This window comes from Anoplophora glabripennis, unplaced genomic scaffold, assembly GCF_000390285.2.
Source record: "Anoplophora glabripennis isolate ALB-LARVAE unplaced genomic scaffold, Agla_2.0 scaffold546, whole genome shotgun sequence".
In the NCBI taxonomy this organism is placed as follows: domain Eukaryota; kingdom Metazoa; phylum Arthropoda; class Insecta; order Coleoptera; family Cerambycidae; genus Anoplophora; species Anoplophora glabripennis.
The window spans coordinates 254,839-279,283 of record NW_019426062.1 but is presented as its reverse complement, the minus strand read 5'-3'; the positions used below and the strand labels follow the sequence as shown (position 1 = coordinate 279,283).

The window sequence follows — 24,445 nt, the reverse complement described above, 5'->3', positions numbered from 1 at the left end:
TAAATAAATTTTAGAAATGTTAAAACTAGTTATTGTCGATATTTTTTATTAATAAATTTCTTCGCATTTTCATTATCTCATTATAAGACTTTTTCAAGAATTATATAACATTTATCGCAGACACCGTATATTTCCATTGTTATTCAAATCCGAAGGTTGTGCCTGAGAAAATGTTTTTTTAGGGAGGAGTAATTGTATACTTGCTTCTCTAAATTTGAAGGAAATATCATTGAAAAGTAAATGTTATGGTTTAAATTCAGTCATTAATTAAATAAATAATAGGCTTGTAAAATGTTTCATTGAAATCTAGACAAGTTTCTTCCCACGACAAAAAATAGGGGAACCAAAATATTTAAACTAATCAAGTTTGGCTGCATATTTCCTCCTACACGAACTTTAAATACTTCCGAGCATTTGTTTCAGTTAAATTTAATGAAATGTATCCGCTAACCACTAGTTCCTGTTCGATAATGATTTCTATTCGGCAAAAAGTGATACCAAAAAGTTAATGCAATGTAACTTTTCCTGGTGACCTTTGGTCTGGGTCTGAAATAAGTATCAATCAATTAATACCGAAATATAAAAATATTAACGGTATAATGAAAGAAAAACAAGAGTGGGTGGAAAACCAGGGACGATTTTTTGTGAACACGGCAAAAATTTAATTCGGTATGATCTAACGAACTTTATTTATGATAGGTGTCCAATATCGAATTAAGGGAAGGATGTGTTTATAAAACGAAAAATAAAGTTGACACAGACACTTCATTAAAATTACATAGGAGTGAAAATTCGTTTTTAGACATCCCAACATCATTGTACTGTTATAAAAATAGGAATTGAATAGATTTTAGCTTACACGATGTGATTCTTTAACAATTTAAAAATACTTCAATAGTCGTATTGATTTCAAATATCGTTAAATACATCTGAATTAAAAAAATGTGATATTGGGAGGTATTTATAGGCCAGGAAAATAAGCTGTGAAATGACCATTTCGCGACTTTTTGTTTCGGAAAGCTGAATTTATCACTATAGATGCTAAATATTATGTACAATAACATATTAGTTTCCACAGTCATAAAAATGGGGGGAAGATTGTTTACAGGGTGGTTAATTGTATAATTTTTACGTAAATTCACGTTCTTCGGTTGTAACTTTTTTCCGTTTATTTCCATGATAGTTCAGTATATAGGTACATCTCACCTTGCAAAAAATAGGGTAAAAGGTTTTTTTTTTATATTGTTCAGTATGCTGTGGGTAATGTAAAACCAAGTTTGCCACCTCGTACGACCTGGTGAGAATTTTTAGTGAGCAAAAAACCAGGAAATTTCCGGACTTTTTTCAGTTTTTCGCTTATAACTTTCAAACTATGGTTTCTAGCGACAACCTCACTATTACAATAATTACAGAGTATAAAATTCTGCGTCGAATGAGTACCTTAAAGTTTGATTTTGATCCAGTAATATGGTCGCAATCGACGTTGGAAAATTGAAATTTTATACCATTTTGTTAGGTATGTATATGTTTGTATATAATTTATATACATAATGTACCTTCTATGTAGGTACATCTAGGTATAACAGGAAATGACATAGTAAAAGCTTCAATGAATTAAAATGTTTATTATTCGAAAGGGGTAAACATTACGATGGATATATAAAACATGGTAAATGATGGGGGAATTACATAAGTCTTTGACGTTTAGAAGGCCCAGGTTGATCGTAAGTTTCCGGTACCGGACAAACTGATTCAACGTAATCTTGTTCACAAGCTTCAACATCAAGTTCCTCATCTGCTTCAACACAATCCTCATCACTGTCTCCCTCATCAATCTCAATTGGCGGAGTGTTAGTGCACGAAATTCCTGAACAGTTTTTGCAAACTGTAGTGCAATTCAAACCAGATTTTCTGCAGGTGCATGCACTATTGCATCCTTTCTTACAGCTGCAGTATATTAGTTGCAGCAAAGTCTTTGGTGCTGGATCGTTTTTCATTTTGTTCGAAATGAGGCCAGTACTGTCACGTTTCCATCCCCATTCTACTGGATCTAGATTGTTACCCAGCCAGCATTGCACTTGGTGGAATGTGCGGAACGCATGGTTTTCAGCTGCATCTTTTGTAGGTGGCAATCTGAGTAGGCTGATCTTTGTTTTTGTACTCATCTTGACAAACATCTGGTATCTAATATCGTTGATTCCCTGACTAGTGCTCACTCCAGGATTGTACAGTGCCATAAAAAGTTTCTCTCCTGCACGGTTGATTTCGTCTTTGGTTGCTTCAGACTTGTAGAATACTGAAGCAAGTTTCTTGAGCTCAAGGTTCTTCTCAATAAGGGTACACAGTTTGGTCTTTCCATGGCCGAATGGGGATGAGGTTGTATCACAACCACTGAATGCATGTGCAAACAGAATGTAGTGAGGGTCATACTGATATGATGACATTGAGAAATAGGAGTCACCTTTGCCACTCTTCCCTGGCTTGAGGAAGTATATATTTTTGCATCAATTGGATAGCCCTATCAGCACAACAAGTACATCAACATCCTCACTTACTACAACCACATTATCGAATAAGGCAACTTTTGACAAAGCTGTATTGACGATAAGAACGTAAAGCATCCTCTACTACTTGCAACACTTTGATTGAGTGTTCTTCCAAAATTTTTTTCAACATGACCATTAGATGGCTATTATTCTATTTCTAAAAGTATGTCAAATATTTATAAATACTTTGTTTAAAACGTATAATGCGCAGCTCGTCACTTAGAAGATAAATTTTCCGAATAAGTGGAAAAAATGTGTATGCTGAGGATATAACTTGCCGACAAAAAGTTTTTCCCAGGTCGTACGAGGACGCAAACTTGGTTTTACACTACCCACAGCTTACCGAACAAGATAAAAAAAACAACCTTTTACCCTATTTTTTGCAAGGTGAACCCTTCTCACACTACGCATATACTGGACTATGAGAAAACAGTAAAGTACTTTTTTTCATCTTAAATAGACCTAAAAAATTAGCCATCGAGCGTAAAAAATATTGATTAAATCAAAAGTTACAAACAGAAGAAGTTTGTTTATGACTTTTGGATTAAACATTTATAAACTGCGTTATTATTACCAGAACGTTTTGGCATCGCATCCTCTCATACCTTATAACTGTCTAATAACTCACACGAAATCTGGAATCGGTAAGTTGAATTGTTTACAAGTTATGGCCTCATAAACAAATTAACTAATTATTAGTCTGGACGATCCCGAAGATCTTCCACAATCGCACTGATTTTTTTTATGGTACATTTTATAATAATACATTGAAATCTATATTTTTTTTTAATTTCAAATTTACAATCTGGGAATTTTTTTTATTTTTTAGCCTTAGTTTCAAAATGAAATATACGACGCACGAGCGTGATATAGTTACATATTCGGAAAAGTTATGAAAAGAGCTTTAAGTTAAAAAAAAATCGTCAAGATTAGTTGAAATACAACGGAGTTACAGACTATTAAAGTTGACGGCCTATTGTTAAACAAATTAGGTTGGTAGCTGCAAAAAAAAACTGTCATAACAGGCAACCCGAGTACTTTCCCAGGTAAAAATATGTTAATTGTGGAAGAGTGTTAAGTGCATAAGAAATCATATCAAAAGTCAGTGGGTCGGTTGATTTTCGGCGAGCCGTGGCGCGGCGGAAGGGTGGGGGAAGCGAACGACAGCGAGTCCGAAGAAAATGACGATAATATTCATAGTCCTGCCGTTAAATAAGCGAAATTCGCTTGAAGATAATATATTTGACAGTCTGTAACTCCGTTGTTTTTCAACGAATCTTGACGATTTTTTTAACTTAACGCTCTTTTCATAAGCTTTCCGAATATATAATAATATATAACTATATCACGCTCGTGCGTTGTATATTTCATTTTGCAACTAAGGCTAAAAAATAAAAAAAATTTTTTGCAAATTTGAAATTTAAAAAAAAATATAGATTTCAACGTATTATTATGAAATCTACCTTGAAAAAAAAAACAGTGCGATTGTGGAAGATCCTCGGGATCGTCCAGGCTAATAATTAGTTAATTTGTTTATAAGGCCATAGCTTGTAAACTATTCAACTTACCGATTCCAGATTTCGTGTGTTATTAGACAGCGATAAGGAATGAGAGAATGCGATGTCAAAAGGTTCTGGTAATAATAACGCAGTTTATAAGTGTTTAATTCAAAAGTATTAAATAAACTTTTTCTGTTTATAACTTTTGATCTAATCAATATCTTTTGACGATCGAGGGCTAGTTTTGTAGGTCTTTTGAAGACGAAAAAAAAGTACTTTACTGTTTTCTCGTGAAATAAACGGAAAAAAGTTGTAAGCGAAAAACGTGAGTTTACGTAGAATTATACAATTAACCACCCTGTAAACAATCTTATTTTTATGACTGTGGAAACTAATATGTTATTGTACATATATTTAGCATCTATAGTGATAAATTCAGCTTGCCGAAACAAAAAGTCGCGTCCAACTCTATATTTCCTGGTGTATTTAAGCGAAGCTTATATAAAATTATAAATAAATTATATGGAAAAAGTATATCTATGTTTTCTCGATGATCTACAATAAAAAAAATGCAATACTACCTGGAAATAAAATGCGGTTCTTACGTGATTAATCTTTATCAAGGGTGACAATAGAACAGCAAGAATACAGGATATTTCTTTGAATGGTTGCATTATTTAACAATTTCAGTATATTAGTTTGTATTACTTTTTAATGGTCTTTATAGTTTATATTTGGCCTTGCGCCTTGGCAAATTTCCTGCGGACGCCCATGGATGAAAGAGAGCGTCAAGAACGTTATTTTTTGCTTATCGTCATTACACTGAAATGAAGATAAAACCAACACAGCGTTGAACTTTAAATAGAGCAGATGTAGTTTTTATTCCGAACATTTTCTGTTATTTCGCCCAAATAAGTTATTTATTCTTAAAATTTTGTTTCAGTGCTGGAGTACGTGGGACCCAAATGGAGAACCTTCGTCGCTAATATGTCCATCGCAATTTTCTTCACGTTCGCCGCTTCTATTCTGCCCTGGATAGCCTATTATGTTGCTGATTGGAAAATGCTCTGTTACGTCACGTCGGCGCCCCTGGCTTTGGCAATATTTACACCTTGGCTTGTTCCTGAATCTGCCAGGTAAATTATTACTGACAAAAAATAGCATTCATTTTGGGAACAGTATCCAGAGCGCTTCAAATTGGATGCGATAACATTGCTATTTTCGAAGCCATTAGAGATAGAAAGATAATAATAGTATATAGGTAGTAAAGTGGTAAAACATACTCGTACTTATACAGGGTGTTTTTAAATGAAATAGCAAAAATGGTACCAGTGAATGTAGAGGCAAAAATAAGAGGATTGAAGTAAAAATACCTTATATGAAAGTTGCACCCTTGAGGCGATATACTCTCTTAAAAGAGGGGATTGAAATTCACATTTTATTTTTTTTTCTTTAACATGAGGAATGCCAGAGACACGAAACTTGGTATGAGCGTCCTACTAATAAAGAGACAACTTTTCAATATTTGTTCGATCATCGGCGTATTTTATAAAGGAGTGCAATATTTTATTAGAAATTTTTTATATGAAGTAAATTATTTATTTAAAAATATTTATTGGGAAGACTGATTTATTGCGCAACTTTTTTACCTCTTGTAATTTTTCGATAAAACCGATAGTTTTCTAGTAAAAAAATTAGATGCGTCATCGTTCACTAAAGGGGTAATTGCGAAAATTTGTAAAAATAAAGTAGGCGGATGTCATAACAAATAAATTGTTATTTATCATATTAATAAATTGACACTTTCTGTCAATAAGCTGGTAATTTAATAATAACATTAAGAATAATTTGCTATTAATTAATGAAAAATGTTTGATAACTTATGACTATGGGACATGTATTAGGTAAAGTTATTTATCTGAAATAAAATTTAATACAAACGAAAAACAAGAAATGCAAAATTAAATTTAAAGAATATTCTCGAAATAATTTCCATTTTGCTGCAAGCATAACCTAATACGTCTGTTGAAGTTATAACGCACTCGCACAAACAGTTCTTGGTTATTGCGAAGGTCATCTGCTGCCTGAAATATTCTTAAGCGTAGTTCTTCTAAGGAGGCAACAGGAGTGGCATAAACAATACTTTTTATGTGGCCCCACAAAAAGAAATCCATAGGCGTTAGGTCAGGTGAACGTGCAGGCCAACAAACAGGGACATCACGATCGCAACCAATCCAGCGATTCGGGTAATTTAAATTTAACCATTCTCTAACGGCAAGTGTACTATGTGCAGGCGCTCCATCGTGCATATACCACATCACCTGACGTGTAGCGAGGGGCACATCCTCAAGTAATGTTGGAAGATTTTCGTTCAAAAATCTAAGATATTCGGCCGCTGCAAACCTGTGTGGAAGAATAAAAGGACCTACTAGAGTATTTCCTACAATTCCCATTCAAACGTTTAAACTGAAATTATGTTGATATGTTAAAACAAATATTTCATGAGTATTTTCTTCCGACCATGAATGAACATTATGAAGGTTTACTGCACCTACTCTAGGAAAATTTACTTCATCGGTATACCTATTCATTAGGAAATTCATGTCTGGAAATATTAATGTACCATTGACAAAAATCCACGAGGTTAGGTAAATCAGGATCATTCAATTCTTGCACGGGTTGATGGTGAAAAGGGTATAAAAGATTTTCATGAGCTACATTCCACACAAGACTGTGAGAAATTTGCAGTTGTCTGGACACCTGTCTTATGCTTGTACCATAGTCTTGTTCTAGATGTTCCAGTATAGCTTCCTCAGTTTCTACAGTTCCGACATTAAGCTTTCTTCCGGCACCCTCACGATTAGGCTGAATTATGCCAGTTTCGCGAAGCCTTCTTTCCACCGAGGCCAATATTTGTCTATGAGGAATCGGTCGGTTTGGATATTATTGGTGGTATAATCTTAATGCAGCATTACTATTCTTTCTGGATTCGAAAAACACTTGGAGCATGTCGACATATTTGTCATTGGTATAAATATTATTTGCCATAATTATTCTGATAATAAATTAATTAATTGGTACTAATTATTGGTTGACAGAAAGTGTCAATTTATTAATATGATAAATAACAATTTATTTGTTATGACATTCGCGTACTTCATTTTTACAAATTTTTGCAATTATCCCTTTAGTGAACGATGGTAACGCATCTATTTTTTTTACTAGAAAACTATCGGTTTTATCGAAAAATTACAAGAGGTAAAAAAGTTGCGCAATAAATCATTCTTTTCAATACATATTTTTAAATAAATAATTTGCTTCATATACAAAATTTCAAATAAAATATTGCAATGGGGTTGACTGTTTCACTCCTTTATAAAATACGCCAATGATCGAACAAATATTGAAAAGTTGTGTATTTATTAGTAGGATGCTCATAACAAGTTTCGTATCTCTAACATTCCTCATGTTAAAGAAAAAAATTAAAATGTGAATTTCAATCCCCTCCTTTAAGAGGGTATATCGCCTAGGGGTGCATCCTTCATATAGGGTATTTTTCCTTCAATCCTCTTATTTTTGGCTTTACATTCACAGGTACCATTTTTGCTACTTCATTTAAAAACACCCTGTATAGTTTAAAATTAATTAATAAATGTTCAAAGTTTAGACCTAAATTACAGAATACCTACAATACAGATACGTTATTTAACACTACTCGTATGAGGTAGCTTATCAGTGGAAGGAAATAAGACAGGAAATATGGAAAATATAGGCAGATACAATATAATGTAAAACAAATCTTTACATTCTCATAGTCGGAATGATTGAAAATATATTTCTTTTTAGGTTTACAAGCGATATAATTCGTTAATTTAGTATCTATTGCAATGCTATTGTATAATTTATAGATATTATAGGAAAAAGATCAATGAAAAAGTAGGAAATGAGGAGGTGACATAAATGTAAACTGGGTGCAATATCATATGTATAAAAAAATGTGAGAAATACTTGGAATAATATGACCATTTGTATTTTCATGTCACCGTAATAAATCATTTGTTAACATTCTGTTTGAAATGTAAGTCCATGTCTAATAATAATCCCAAATTTGTAACTACTTTTGTACACTGCAAATTCTCATGTCTCATTTTCAATCGTGTTCCTGAAATTTGAAAAATGTTGTCCCATTTATGTCAGTCTGATGTTTTCCTAAAGAATTCAACCAATCCACTAATATCAACATTTAAGACCACTCTATGGTGTTTTACTTCTTTGGAAACGAAGGAAAAATAAATTTGAGTATCTGCGTAAAATATACCTTACCCTTTTGTAAACATTTATACAAATTACAAGTACCTAAATTGAGTGGTCCAAGAATAGAACCTTGAGGTACTCCAAATAAGATGATTCCCTGAAATGACACTCCTTCGTCAGTTAGCTTAACTTTTATTAAATTCTCTGAAAATATAATGAAACGTAATAGATAGCAACAATTTGTATTAAAATCAGATGCTTTAGATCACAAGAGTATCTTTATTCTTCCAATATCATCGATTATCAGCTCTTCCAATATAACTTTTTTAACAATTTTGTATTTGTTTCATAGTTCTTTCTGATACCGTGTAAATTCAAACAAGAAATCAAAATTAGTATCAAGCTTTGATTGCACTATTGTAAAAGACCATTATCTACGGCATTTATCCTACAAGAAAATTGTCAAAAATAATTATTTATCATTTGGCTGGTTTAAGTATTCTGGTAACCTGGTTACAGTTCCATTCGAATAAATGTTAAGTTCATCCATAACATTCTGCTACTATTGTGATTACTGATTATTATTGATGCAATGTTCCAGATATCTTTTCTTTTCATTGCATATGGCAATGTTAGTTTGGTTTTTCAAATATTTATGATAGTTCCAGTTCCACTTCTACTTTTGGTTGCTTTTTGGAGGTTTTATATTTTATACAATCATAGTATTTATGGTACGAGTTAACAACTCTTTTTTTTTTCTTTTTTTGGCGTAATAATTATTTTAGGAGCAACGGTGTCAAAGCGAGAAAAAATTGAAACATTTGATGAAGGATAAACTTAAAAAATCGCTAATAGTTTGAAAGAATATAAAATTTAGGAATATTACATTACATTTTTGCTTCTGAAAATAAAATTCGTCATATTTTTTAAAAACATCCAAGATAGCAATGTTGTACACGCTCTGTACAGTGAAATGTTGACATGCAACTAATTAGAGACATTATTATAAGAATTGCCTGAGCGAAAGCGAGAGTGACTTTGACGAGTTAAAAAATGCAGCGAATCTAAGGCCTTGGAATACAAATATCCAAGTTCAGTAAGCGTAGATAAAAATACCACACCTGCAGCGATTTTCGTAACAAAGTAACTTATAAGTACCTGCCGGCACTATACCTGTAATTACGGATAGCTTTTTATTCTTGCAGATGGGTTCAATAACTGAGCTTCCGCGTTGTAATACTACGTAAATGGTAGAGTGAGGTATAAATTCTGAAAGCCGATATGACCATGTTCACATTGAAGACCGTTTAGGTGCTATAAATAAGTACTGACTCCAGATTTCTGCCCGATAATGAATTTATCGATAATTCAGGTTCGGCCAAACACAGTTTCACAGCATTCTTCAATAACAGGGTGGCAATTTTTATAGATAAAAGATTAATTAAAATAGAAACGCGGACATTTGGTAATATCAAAAAATTCTGTTGTTGCTGATGTTATAATTAACATATACCTAAGAATAAAAAAATTACCTATAAGAGGATGGAAAAGGGCCGTATCCTGCATAGTGCAAGATTTAAATTCAAAAAACGCAAAAATATCTTTTAATATTAAGAGACAGTTAAACGGTTATATTTATTTTCAAATTTGGCATAGTCTGTATATTTTGAAATTTTTGTTCAATTTCGGTTTCAAAATCAGCGACATCATGGAATTATTTGGTAAAAGAATAAGTGTTGAAAGTATTTTTAAAATAACACATTTGTATGGCAAATTCTAAATTTTTCTGAATGTAGGTATGAAATTCTTGTTTTGAAAGGTTGGAATAGTTTTCATATTCAAATTAATTGCAATAAATTATTCCAAATTAATATTTTCAATATTAATTAGGTACCTACTTATGAAAACACTACACTGTAAAAAAATCGGTTCAGGGTGAATCCATTGAGTGAAATTATTGAGTACACTTTTACTCAATATTGGGCATTTTGATCATTTTACTCATTTGTGATTATATTTCAACTAAAATTGAGTACTTTCTCTCAAATATAGGTACTCCTTAAATAAATTCTTCACGTAAACTTGTATTTGGTGCACTTGTACCTAAATCAGAGTAAATGTCCTCATTACTGAGTGAGTTTAAATGTATATTAATTTCGAGTAATTTGAATGGCGCCGTGAAGATGGCACCACTTACATATTGCTTCTGTAATCTCGACCACAGTTGATAGGGACCCTATAGATGCTCTAGAAAAGCGTGATCGCCAGGAGAACAAGCCTTAGCCGGCGGCGGTGGCGGGTCTGAGTTAGAGGGTCTCAGCCAGGACAGGAGGAGGCCCCGCGAAGTGCATTAATTTCAACACTGTATATGTTAATCATTTATGAGTGATTTATTTTTGCTCTCAATATTTAGTTAATTAAAAACCAAGTCTGAGTAAAAAATGACTCAATGATAGTTAAATTTAAATCATATTAGAGAAAAAGTCAACTCTAAATTGGTTTTATATACTCAGAATAGAGTCAAAAGTCGCTCAATTGATAGTTAGCAGTAAGTCGGATTTGAGTAAAACTCATTCATTTCTAATATAATAGTTTCACTCATACTAATAGAGTGAAAATTTCATTCACAGAAATTATTGAGTGAAACTAAGTGAAATTTGAGTGAATTTTTTTTACAGTGTACATGTTTTATTTTTAAATATATTAGACTTAAAAATGTACCCCCTTGTTATCAGGGGGGGGGTTAAATTCAAAACACTTTTTACATCAAAAACACAATATATTTGGAAATATATTTGAAACGCATTACAAAAAATTAATGAGGAGGATGAGCTTGCTTCTTGCTTCTTCTTACATAGTTCCTCAATGTTCGGCTCAAGTTTTGTTAAATACAATCTTAAACTGTACTTACTTTTTAGATATGTTAAGCTCGAAAACCTTCTTTCACATAGGTATGTAGTTGAAAACCTCATAAGATCTTTACAGCAGTTTTTGAAAGTTCTTGGTACTCCTTTCCAACACCGATCCAAAAATCTAACAACGTAGCACTAATATTTTTTTTATCGTCGGATCACATGGTAGTTCAATCAGCTGTTCCTTTTGGAATGTTGTCAGGTCGACCACACAAGTATTCAATTAGATTCCATTATTAAATTATAACCTTGCGTGATTACGAAACGGAAAGAAATAAAAATGGTTTAATTTTTCATTAACCCGCCCCGCGTACCCCCTGAAATTTTTCGCGTACCCCCAAGGAGTACGCGTACCACAGTTTGAGAACCCCTGATCTAAAGCAACAACTTTTGTCCAATTTTTTTTTACGAAACTCTTTACTTATACTTTCTTAATTTTTTTATTTTTATTAACCACCACTGGAGCATAAATAGAAAAGCTTGCTGATCGAGTAATAAACAAAAAGATGCGAAATTAATTCGGTTATAATCGAAAAGTAATAAAATTTGTTATACACTTGTATAATTAAAGGTAAAAAATGACTTTTACACACCAAAAAAAAATTCAATGTTGTTATTTGGATAGGCGGGTGTTTATTTGACTTACAATTGCCAAAATGCTTTCCTTTATTACCAAGACAAAATCGTACACAGCGTTGAAAATCTTCTTTCACCTTCAGATTCAGTATTAGGATTTCCTAGGACCCAACTCGATTATAGTTCGTCTAAGTACACATTTTTAAGTGTTTATTCAAACATTAAAACGATTTAGTCCCGTACATTTCAGTTGGTCAAACTACATATAGTTAAAGTTATTTTTCAATTTAATTCACAAGTGTATGAAATTGTTAATTTTATTAATTGCTTTTTTAGGTGGCTCGTCTCACAAGGCAAAGTAGACAAAGCAATTGGCATTCTCAGAAGATTCGAAAAATATAATAGGACACATGTTAGCGAAGACATTTATAAACAATTTCGTGTAAGTATAGCACCAATTGTATCCCAAATCCAATTTTCAACAGTACAGAAAATGCTTAGGAAATATCCTTTGACACAGTGGTGAAAATTGTCTATTATAGTTTTTGTCACCATTATTGCAAAAAGTTGTTATACGTACATATAGCATTTAAATATGTTTAAATTATACAGGAAATAAAAAATAATAGGATCCTGATAAATATTCTCTTTTATCTAATTTTTTTCATGTTATTAATTAATCTTTGTATATTTGAGAAACATTTTCGTTTATTTGAGTCGAATTTGATGCAAAACAAGTACCTTTTTTTTCATTTATTACTTTTATAAATGCGTGCACTTTTCTTTCGCAAATTCTACAAATTACGTATGCTGAAATATATTGGCAATATAACCAACCGAAGTTTCCTTATTAAACTCGATTTCTATGTTTCCTATAAATTCCAAACTTTACCAATCTTAACAGGATCGGTTAACCTATATCAGACTTGCTTCACAGAATTCTTATCTGAAATGTATGTAAGTATATCGATTTCTGTTTTGTTGTGATACGTACGAGCTACACCTCAATATACAGTGTGGCCTATTCAGAACTAGAACACCATCGTAACTTCTTCGAAAATTGAATGGTAGGTTTTAATTCTTCAATTTCAAATCTGAAGATTTCATAGAACATTTTTATAGGCCAAAAAAATGGAGAACAAATTTTAAGTGTTTCTCTATAGAAAGATTATATCCTTCCAAGTATTGCAATTTGAAATGAACATATGATTGATACAGTTTAATCAGAACATTGTTGTCACGGAACTCTTGACCCATTCTAAAAATAAAACCTAACATCCTCATGGATGATGAGACAGTCAGCTCAATATGTGAGGAAAAACTAAGTTTATTGTCGAAAAGCACTCCCAGATCTTTAACTTCGTGTCAAAATTTCAGAGTCAATTTGGTACTCATAAATAATTAAATTGAATTTACGTGAGAATATAACAGTCATGCACTTGGAGATGTTTAGACTGAGGTAATTTGACACGCACCAGTGAGTTAATTTTTCCAAGTTCATTCGCAAACAGTCACAATTATCTTTTGATTTGATAGGCGAAAATATTTTCAAATCGTCAACGAAAAATAACTTATCACATGCAATGAGTGAGCTCAAATCATTGATAAAAATAGAAAAAAGCAATGGTCCTAGGTTGGAGCCTTATGGAACTCCTGATGTAGACACGTAGGTGTTAGATTTGAAACCATTAAATGTAACATATTGAGTGCGATTTGACAAATAAGAAGCGAATAATTTAGGCAAAGACGCAGAAAAACCGTGTCTCTCCAACTTCACTAACAATGTTAGCTTATGGTCAACTCTGTCGAATGCCTTCGAGAAATCATTGTACACCACATCTACCTGCCTTTACTGGTCGATAATATTAGATAAATATTGAGTAAAACAAATCAAGTTCGTATTAGTAGAGCGTTTATTCATAAAACAATGCTGGTCTATAGAAACAAATAAACGAATAAGAGGACAGATGAGGTTATACAAAGACATCTCGAAAACTTTGGCGAAATTGTAAAGAAAAGTTACAGGTCTATAATTAATTATGTGAGCAGAATCACCATTCTTTAATATAGGACAGACACTGGCAGAGTTCCATAGATCGGGAAATATGTTAGTTTAAGAGAAAGAATAAAAATTATAGCAAGTGGGCGAGATAACGCAGCGGTACAGTCTCTTATTATAAAACTGGGGAAGCCACTAGAACCACAAGTCATTTTATTTTTTAACTTACGAATTGACAGCTCGACTTCACTCTCCGTAAAAAGCGAAATGTTTAAGTTAGGCAAGTTAAAATCTATTATTGGGCTAAAGAAAAACACTACTAAAATAATCACTGAATGCAATAACTATAGTTTGCGGTTTGTTTAACGAACTAAATACAACAAATCTAAAATATCATATAAAAAGTATATCATTTATAATATGGTACAGAATAATGCACTTGGGACTATATAAATTTTAGCTCTGCTACTAAAATCGTATAATTAGGATTAAATTTAATAGACATTACAATTTTTCGTGCTCGTCATTAATAAAATAATATACAAGGGTGTTCTGGTTCTTTGCGTCACATTGTATACGGCATTGGTGGGTTCGTATTGGACCACAATTGCCTCATAAATATATTGATTATAAATTTAATTGAATAGCAATTATAATTTATATGACTGGAATATATTTCCATATATTCCCTGTACTTTATTGGCTATTCATGCATTTCTCGTTTATAAAACATTATCAGTAATATCTAACAAACAAATATGCGTGGTAAATAATTTCTTTCCAATGGAATTGCTGTTCTAGATGTTTTCTATTCTGTAAACAAGGTGACATTTTTGTCGTCTTGATGCAAACTGCTACTGTTGTTTCTAAAAATATTGCAAATAGTAAACTTAACTTATTTTTATAATAGACTTCCTGTATGAGAGCCCAAAAAGAAGAAGAACTAGATAAAAATTACACAGTTCTCGACTTATTCAAAACGCCTCGCTTGAGAAAAATTACAGTAGTGCTGATTGTGCTGTGGATGGCAATTTCTTTGGTGTTCGATGGTCATGTAAGGAATGTGGAAACCTTAGGTTTGGATGTCTTCCTCACCTTCACCATTGCTAGCGCCACGGAATTCCCTGCTGATACCTTCTTGACTATGGTGTTGGACGTTTGGGGCAGAAGATGGTTGGCAGCTGGTTCTATGATTATCAGTGGGATATTTAGTCTATTAGCTACAACAGTGCCATTGGGTAAGTTTAAAAATTAAGCGTACTAGAAACCTGTTCAAGTTTAAACAAAATTCGTTCATGTCACGTGAGCATGAAAATGGAGAAAAAATTAAGTAATATTTTTTAGATTTTATTCCATACAAAAATAACTTTTTTTCAATGCCTGTTATAAAGATATTATTTCCAAATAAGTTTGAAGAAACTTTAATCAGTTCCGTTTCTCAATTGCTCTCTTTCTCAAGCAAATACGAATTCCATTCATACTATCAGCATTTGAATTTTATTTTAAAGGAAGTTGCGAAACACTTAGGGACAGGAAAGAGCCCCAGCTTCCTGCATATGGTATCTACCTCATTTCACGTAAAAGCCGATTTCACTTGTTAAAAGCTAAACGGAAGTAACGATGGGAAAATTCGGTTTCGGAGTAATCGTACAGATTCATTTCCTTTCAGTTTAACTAAAATAAAAAAGTGATTAAATTACTTATTAACATTGCATGTAGTAAAAAGTAACAGGAAGTAGAATACAGTTCGTTTCTGTGAAAAAATCGACGTTAATTAATTATTTGTTAGTTACTTCCTTATGGTACTTATAAGTACTATTTGTTTTTCGAGGTTTTATGTAATTGTAACGATTTTCTTCAGCTAAGTAATCAGAAATTGTTTCGCTAACCATGTCCTTGCGCAACCCCATAATTAAAAACATAGACGGGATTGCGGAACCCAATTGTCAGAACTTAATGCCGTACATAATAAAATTATCTCAAAATTATTTTGTGCGTGATTTTCGAATAATTTTTTACATTTCATTTTATTTTGACTGTAGGTGCAATTGAAATCAATACTTCAGCAAGATAATAATATGCCAAACATGGTCTTCCTTTATTAGTATTCCTAACGATTTTTTTAGCTTCTGTATAAGATTTACGTTAAACTTAAACAAATTATAGTAATTTTAATTTTCCAAATATTTCCAAAACCATAATGAGCTAGCATTTTCTCTTCCTTAATGACGAAGTCTTACAAGTTGAGAAGGAACTGATACGCCATTGCTAGTTTTACGTTTTAATACAACTTTAATGAGCGAGTGGTTTTAAAACAAAAAAAGTATCTTAATTTATTTTTGCATTAGTATCCGTTTAGCAGTAAAAAACATAACTAAAAATTCAAATCAGTTTTGTATTATATTTGCACAGTATAATAAATATATATATTTTTTGTTTATACTTTAATATAAACCAGTTGTTATTTTATTAAAGAATAAGTTAGGTTTAATGAAACAAGTCAAGACAATTTTAAATTTCTGAATTTTATTTCTAGGAATTTTAGTGTTCTTTAGAGAATAAGATCTCATTTTATGTCTTTATTTTCTACCTAAATCGATTTAAAATATATCTCAATATAGAAAAAAGCTTTGAATTGAGATATATTCATTTGTTATACAAGGTTATTCACTTATGGACCGGAATCTTGAAAACGGTAAACAACATAAAGTTGGTTAAATCTCAAAAAGTTGAGCGAGGCAATTCCTTAAAGATAATATAAAGACATATAAAAAAATGTGAAAATTGAATGTGACATTTATAAAAAAGGAGTTGATTCACAGACACAAAATAAAAAAATGGAATGGATGGAGCCCAAATTCGAAAAATGTTTCATGATGAATATTTCATAGCAACCATGACAGATATTAAGAGAACAGCGTGACAGACCTTTGGAAACGTCGCTCAAAACTTTTTAGGGAACCATAAAGTCCAGGACTACGATACTATTGTAGCAGAAATGATAACATTGTCAACGCTTAGAATGTTTAATGAATATAAAAATTCATTTATTGGATTCCCAACCGAAGTGCTTTGCTGAAAATTTATTATATAAGATTATAGCGAGGAGCAGTGGGTATCAACATCTGAAAGAAGTTGAAATGAGACACCAGGGAGGCGGCATGTTAATGTGATATCAACCTTCTGGGGTACTGAAAAAAAGATAGCAGTTAGAAAAGAGTCCGGAAGCTGCTCTAGGACAAAAAGGTTATGTTACAAACGTAAGAAATAGTTAATAGTTAACCAACGTGAGATTCGTATCCAGTGCATCAAAATACATTGGAATAAAACTTGGATTGGTCGGAATAAGTTTTTTAATTCATTGCAAATTTTCATATAAGTGGGTTCCTAACAATTTTTCCATATTTTTTTGGCGATTTCTCTCAAATATCTCGGAAAAGAATAATTAGTATTCAGAGCATTAAAATACATTAAGCCTTTATCCAGTCCAAATAATTTTTCTGGATTTTTAGGAATTTATTGAAATCCAGCTCAGCAAACTGGCGCAACCACGAGTTGGTGGAGTCGGGAGCTGAACGAACTGAAGAAGAAGACAAAAATGACAAGACTCAGATTGGAAAACATAGAAAACCCACCTTCGACATTTCAAAAAATTGGTCAGGAAAAGACAACTCGCAGGCTGCTAGGCTATGTAAGATCCCTGCAAAAGAGAAGGATCATCCATTAACTACAGAGGATGGGGAGAGAACTACCATTCTAAATGAAAGTCTGGAAATGTTGTGCGGACCCATTTCTCGGGATTCACACTAGTCGAACGGGAAAAATGGCAGACGAAACTGAAAACCCACCTGCAGTCATGGATTGGCAGATTGCCAACTAGACTGTAACTGAAGATGAAATAAGATGGGCAATGCAAACCTTCTCACCCTTAAATCGACAGGCACTGACGGCATATATCCAGACCTCCTACAATGAGGCACCTGGAACGGATATTTAAGCTGAACTTTTCACACCTTTACATTCCAAAGATTTGGAGGCATTCAATGTGGGGATGCCTTGACGAGAAGAGGTGTTTTATCACCACTGCTATGAAACCTAGTTCTAGACAGTCTCCTATGCCACCTCAACTCAGCATCTATACCATCGCTTATGCAGATGACCTCACTATGCTGATCAGTGGAAAATTCGAAGGGATTCTTTGCCAAAGAATGCAAAAGCCCTTAGAACTATTGAAAAGTGATATGAGGACCATGCTCTGCCAGTCAACCCCAGGAAGACGGAAATGGTTCTCTTCACGAGGAAGAGAACGCTAGGGACAATAAAGACACCAACTCTCCTAAACACTACGCTAAACTTTGCATCTGATGTGAAATACCTAGGGGTCACAATCGATGCAAAGCTAACATGGAATCTTCATTTTGAAAGAAGATTAAAAAAGGCGTACATAACCTATGAGCAGTGCTGCAGGACCGTTGGTAGAACCTGGGGAATTAAACCAAAAGTAATCATGTGGACACACTGCCATTGTGAGACCAATACGGGGCTGTCGTCTGGTAGCCGAAAGCTAAACGAAAAAAATAAGTTTTCGTATAGTTCAATTTTTCTAATGACCTAGAAAACTAGTCTTGCATTTTTTTTGTAATTAGCCTTCTTTGTACCTCTTTCGTTATATAAATATTACATCCTAGTTTAAATTTTTCACAACATAATGAATTTTATTCATTTACACCTTTCTTATGCAGTATTACAACTAAATCAATTAAAGTTATTAAAAATATGTAGTCCTTGTGTTTCTGTATTTGAAACTATTCCTTAAAAATATCTAATAAAATTAGATTAATCTCATCAACTACATGAAACATATCTTCTTCCCACATCCAATGAGCATATTAACACGCAAGTAGATTAAAATTTGCTTCATTTTCCGTTTGAATCCGTATCCACTCGGAGTGCAGTGCATGTTACCCTCGCAAATTGATTTCCGATAAAAGTCATTAAGCAAAGGGTCACTTGTTTTCGTATTATTCATTTAAAATAAAATAAAATTGAATTTTAAATTTACATACATTTAATTAAGTAGATTAGAACGGCTGTCTCGATGCGGATAAAATTGGATTTTGTAAAAAAAATGTGACAAGTATTAGACGATCGGGAGAATGCTAATTCTGTTATTATGTGCCTCAGAATGTCATCAATCATTTCGGGAAATTTAATTTAAAAGCTTTTCACATGAAAGAGAGACTAAAATTAATTCTGGGAAGGAATTCACTTCTAATCTCTAAGTGGAGCAAACAAGGAACATTTACTTTCCTGTTAGTCCAAGAGACACTTTGAGCATTTAAATTCGCATATTATTACTTTGCATTAAATGATTTGAATAAAAAAAATTAGATGAAAACCTTCCTCAAAAAAATCTTTTTCCTGAATAGATATCGGTCACTTCACATTAAGTATAGTCTTTCCGATCTCAATTGAAGACCAAAGAGCCAGGCGGTATGTACTAGGTTCGGTCGCTACGCAACAACTCGGCATTGAAATATTTAAAAAACTTGTTCCCATAATTATTTAGCCGCAATATACAAGCCTGGTCGCTCAGTTGAAGAATGTGCGTGGGAAAACGGCGAACAAACACGGCTGGACTGGGCGACCGGCCATAAATTTTAGTTGTCGTCAAATTGCCTAGCAGTGCAGTACAGCAATGCGGAATTTGGTGTGATTTAGGTAATTTTAATTAATTTTAGACACCTTCTATTAATCATTCATTTAACAATTGCGGAAGGAAGAAATAAGGGGGATATTTTGTTTACTAATATTATTATAACATGGCATTTTGGAAACCTTTTGAAACGGAATAAAGCGAAATACCGCCAGACAAGAATTAAAATTTAAAAATAAGGTCTTACATGTTCAATGCCAGCGTCTCATTTTAAATATTTACAATTGTTTAAAAAATGAAGAGAATGAAAAATCAGATAATGAAATTATAAATATAATTCACATATTAACTAAAGTTTCAGTGTCCACAATTTTTCGTGTTATTAAACAAGGATCATTGCGTAAAGAGCAAGCGAAAACAAAAATGTAAAAATATCGATGACATGACGAGAGACGTAATTCGGCGGACAATTTATAATTTACATAAAGAAAATTGAGGACATAAAAAATTAAAATACATTGTTGGAAAAATGAACATATACCTAATAGAAATTTTTATATACAAATTTTTATTATTTTTTACCTGTAACGCAAAACTTTTTTAGGGACGCCCATGAATCTCATTAAATTTTATACATGTTCAACTGACTTCGGAAAAACTATAACAACCATTTACATATGTGAAGTAGCAAATTTTTGTTCATGGTTTTTCATCCAGAATGGATAACTACCAATATAAGATGGATCTGTCTACATTCGTAGACATTACTATTATTTTTTCTTTTACACACTTTCACAAATTAAAAGCCTACAAGAAATAGAGAATAGAGAACGTTACAAACGTTATGACGAACTTGACCCACAATCTTTACTTTGTGACAAAAAACAAATTTAAGATATTGTCTACATTACATGCATATTATTTCTCTACATATAACTTTTCAAGGAGGCCAGAATTCTTTCACATTCCATCTAAAAAGGACTCTTGTTGATAATGTGATATTGATTACGTTCCTCCTCTTTAAACATGAAAAGCATATTTGCAAATAATAAAGCAATTTTTTTATACTAATCCAAACCTAAAAAGCCGAGAGCATTTTTGATCGTCTTGACTTGTTTTCAAAGATTTTAAGCAATTATAGTGATGATATTAAGTTTCTGAGTTGAATTTTTTGTTAAAAAAAAGAGACATATTATTAAATTTATTTTCAGAACGCGCTATTTGCCGATAGTCAATTTAAATTCAGAAAAAAATTATCATCAATCATGTCTAGACAGTTGTTAATTTGTATTAATGTCCAACAGTTTTAACTGTATTGTATAAAAGCGCAATAATGGAACATTGAAATCAATTTTAATGTTTGTTGACATTTTCTCCGAACCTAATTTGTCTCAATTTTTTGTTGGACGAATTTTGAAATATATTTGACACATATATGAAACATATGTTTTAATTTGCAGTATTCGAAATAATTTAAATGTATTTATACCTTAGTGTTTATTAAAAAAACATTATGTAGCGTTGGTCAATCTACAAAATTATTCGATACGATTTATCTTATTTTCGTAAACCTAAAAAGTGGACAATTGTCTTAATTTTTTGCATTTTACAGTTTAGTTATGATTTAACATCCTAAATTCTATTGTATTTAGAATAAAGAAATTTATACGGCAGAGAATAATATTCTTTATTTTCCGGTTCAAGATAAAATATTATTCAAAGGATTCTGACGTCAGTATCCCTTACTATGCGTATAAAATATGAGATTAAAGCTTGGAATAGCCGTAAAATTGATTTTCTCCTTTTTATAGGTATTCCGTCTGCGTCATTAGCCATCATGGGAAGGTTTGCAATAAATATTTCTTACAATATTGGGTTGCAATATGCCGCCGAACTTCTGCCAACTGTTGTCAGGGCGCAAGGGGTTGCCCTTATCCATATTATGGGATATGTCTCCAGTATTGTTGCTCCTTTCGTAGTTTACTTGGTGAGTAGTAAATTTCGACAGTAAAAAACTTATTCTTTTACGTTATTACAAGTGGAAACTAGAGAAATAACCCAGAAATACTGAAAGAATAAAAAAAATCGAACACATATTGTGTAAACATCAGTATGATTCGAATGTCCTTTTTAAAAGCACTTAATTTTTAACAAACATTCAGAACATTATAGATTCTACAGGGTGATGTAAGAAAGCTACACAAACAGCAGCTTGTCTTTTTATTGCGAAACTATCAATCATAACATATAAATTGTTCTCTCCCTCACAATCAATAATAAAATGAAATAAAGATTAACAAACCCATTATAGTCTCTAGAAGGAAATAACATAGATACAGAAAAGAGTGTGTCCCAATATTAAACTTGTCCTTATTCCTTTAAGAAACAGTGAACAATTAAAGTTAACGGTGCTTATGTAAATTTATCAACATTTTCTGACTGGATTCTGATTTTCAGGCAAAAGTATCGGTCTCACTTCCGCTATTAATCCTGGGAGTATTGGGAGTGCTGGGGGGAGTTTTGGCGTTGTTCCTTCCAGAAACCTTAGATCAGGAGTTACCACAGACATTACAGGATGGTGAAAACTTCGGGTTGGGTCAGAAGATTTGGGATTTCCCTTGTACAAAGTAAGTACACACTGATAGAACAATTAAAATAAATTACAACAGATTTTTATAAAAACTTTTATATTGGTAAAAATGAAATGCGTCGATTTTTATGAAGCGATTTCTTTGAGTGATTTTAAGCAACAAAAGTATACAAATATGGATCCGTAAATCGACAGTTTTCCATATAATGTGGGTTAAAATTTAAATAAAAAACTTTTCTAACATGTTATTGAAGAAACTTAATAATTTATCTAATTAAAGGTAAATATCTACAGACTTCAGATATGTATATCAAAAACCTTAGAAATTCGAGATTATTGGATACTTTTGAAAATTCGATCACCGCTTGTGTGTTTCCTAGAAAAATCATATTTTTTCATTTCATATTTATTATATTTTATCTTATATCTCTTAGATTACCATTACCAAACATTTCTCAGAAATAATGTCATAAAATACTTTTTTTTCCGGAATAATATTGATTGAGTTATAAGAGGTCTAACTTAAATATTTTTTAGATTTTCGTCGTTTTTAACATAATGGCTATAATTGTTATTATTTTTACTACAAATTGGTTCTTTACTTAATAAAAAATTAATTTAAATTAACGATTTTTTGCGTAAAATTTTGCTTTTAAATTTTTTAAATAAGCCATTTCGATGGGAAATTCAATTCTCTAAATAATTTTGCTTCGTTTTCAAGATAAAATTAAAAAAACTGAAAGGGGTGCGTTTTCACCCCTATGTCCAATTTCCACCCTCTAATTTAATAGCACTCCTCGATTTTTTCATCTATAATGACCCTTTGAACGATTCATGCAATAAAATTGCTTCATAGTTTCTTTTAACCCTGTTTTTTTGAATATAATCAATAGCCCTAATACTTGACATCTTGTATGAAGTTTCATTATCAAAACAACACCCAAAAATGTCAAGAGAGTTAGGCAAATTTTAATTATACATTCAGTTATTCAAACAACTGTAATTTTACAACAAAAATACATCATTTTTGTATCTTTTTTAATACAGATTACAGAAGTATGTACTCCTTTAGAATTTCGGTTTGCACGAGCTTTAACTTTAACGTCTGCTGAATCACTGTTTGTTTGTTCTTTCGCTGAAGATGTACTCATTATACGCTGATTCAAATGCATTTTAATTGTAGTTTGCAATATTTTTAGAGTGTCCTTCACAAAACCATAAGTTTAGTATAATAACCGATTATAATCAAAAGTGCATTTTCATACTAATAAACATATTTCATTACAGGAAAAAACAAGCTGAAAACGAAGGCAAATTCCGCAGGAACACCTCGATACGAGCCTCGACTAGGGCTTCCTTCCGAGGAGAAATAAGATCTAGTATGATTCACAGATCCTCTATTAGATCTCGTAAATCAATATGCGTTCCTGAGAATCAGATCGCTTAGAAGCTTTAAAGTATTTTGTGCTGTGATTTTAATTTAAGGCATCGATATAATAGTCTTTTAGTTTCCGTTGTATAAGTAGTAGAAAATTTGTTGAAATGTTTATATACTTCCCTATAGTGTCATTTGTTTTATCCATCACCTACTGCACCTTATGCGTAAAGTTTTATTACGATAATCTTGTTATAATAACGTTATTTTAAGAAAGGATGGCTATCCATCTGTTTTGTCTGTGGTATTGTAAATAGTTTTTATCGTGTATGTATACTTAGCTTTCTATTATTTAGACTAGTTGTTCATGATTTTGTATTATTATTTAATGATAATAATTGTGAAGTTGTACATAATTTAGTCATATTTAATTCCTTATCTATGCTCTATATAAAACAATAAATTTATACAAACGTCAACTATTTCTTTTAAACAGGGTGACCCATTAAGAATCGCGTACAAAAGTTGTTTATGGACCGATTTGAACCGGTTATTTTTTAAGATAGATCTCCAAAAGCTCTATCTTGAAGCAAAATTTGAAGACGAAATTTTGATTTTCAAGGCCTACTACGAATTTTTTTTAAGTGAAAAATAGCAAAATTTTGTTAGCGATTTTTTCATAGAAAATCTGACTACACCACTGAATTTAGGAACCCCTCAAATGCATTGGTACCAATTTTTGCGAAAAAAAGTTTGCCCCTAAAAAAGTTATGACAATATCGGCATCACCAGTGTTTGCCGTTGTCGGTGAACCTATTCTTTTATAAAAACCGAATAGAACCCAAAAGGAAATAAAATTAAATAACAAACACTGGTTTAATAATTATTAATAAGAACCATAAAAACCAGTATACATAAAATAAACAACCAGTTCGTCAAATTATTATTATTTCGTGGTTATTATGCCAAAACAAATATTACTTTCGTAGACAAAAATAATTACATTTATAATTTTTTTATTCAAAAAGCCACTGGATT

At 32.0% G+C, this 24,445-nt stretch overlaps 1 protein-coding gene across 1 annotated transcript in view; it reads left to right on the top strand.

The window, feature by feature from the left end:
• Positions 1–23,876, top strand: part of LOC108912519 (organic cation transporter protein) — a 72,736-nt gene extending 48,860 nt beyond the window's left edge. The window contains exons 4-9 of the mRNA XM_018717759.2: positions 4,989–5,181; positions 12,124–12,229; positions 14,697–15,024; positions 21,254–21,429; positions 21,900–22,069; positions 23,320–23,876. Coding sequence (XP_018573275.1) covers positions 4,989–5,181; positions 12,124–12,229; positions 14,697–15,024; positions 21,254–21,429; positions 21,900–22,069; positions 23,320–23,479 — 1,133 coding nt within the window. The 3' untranslated portion in view covers positions 23,480–23,876. The remainder of the gene's footprint in view (positions 1–4,988; positions 5,182–12,123; positions 12,230–14,696; positions 15,025–21,253; positions 21,430–21,899; positions 22,070–23,319) is intronic.
• The last annotated feature ends 569 nt before the right edge of the window (positions 23,877–24,445 follow it).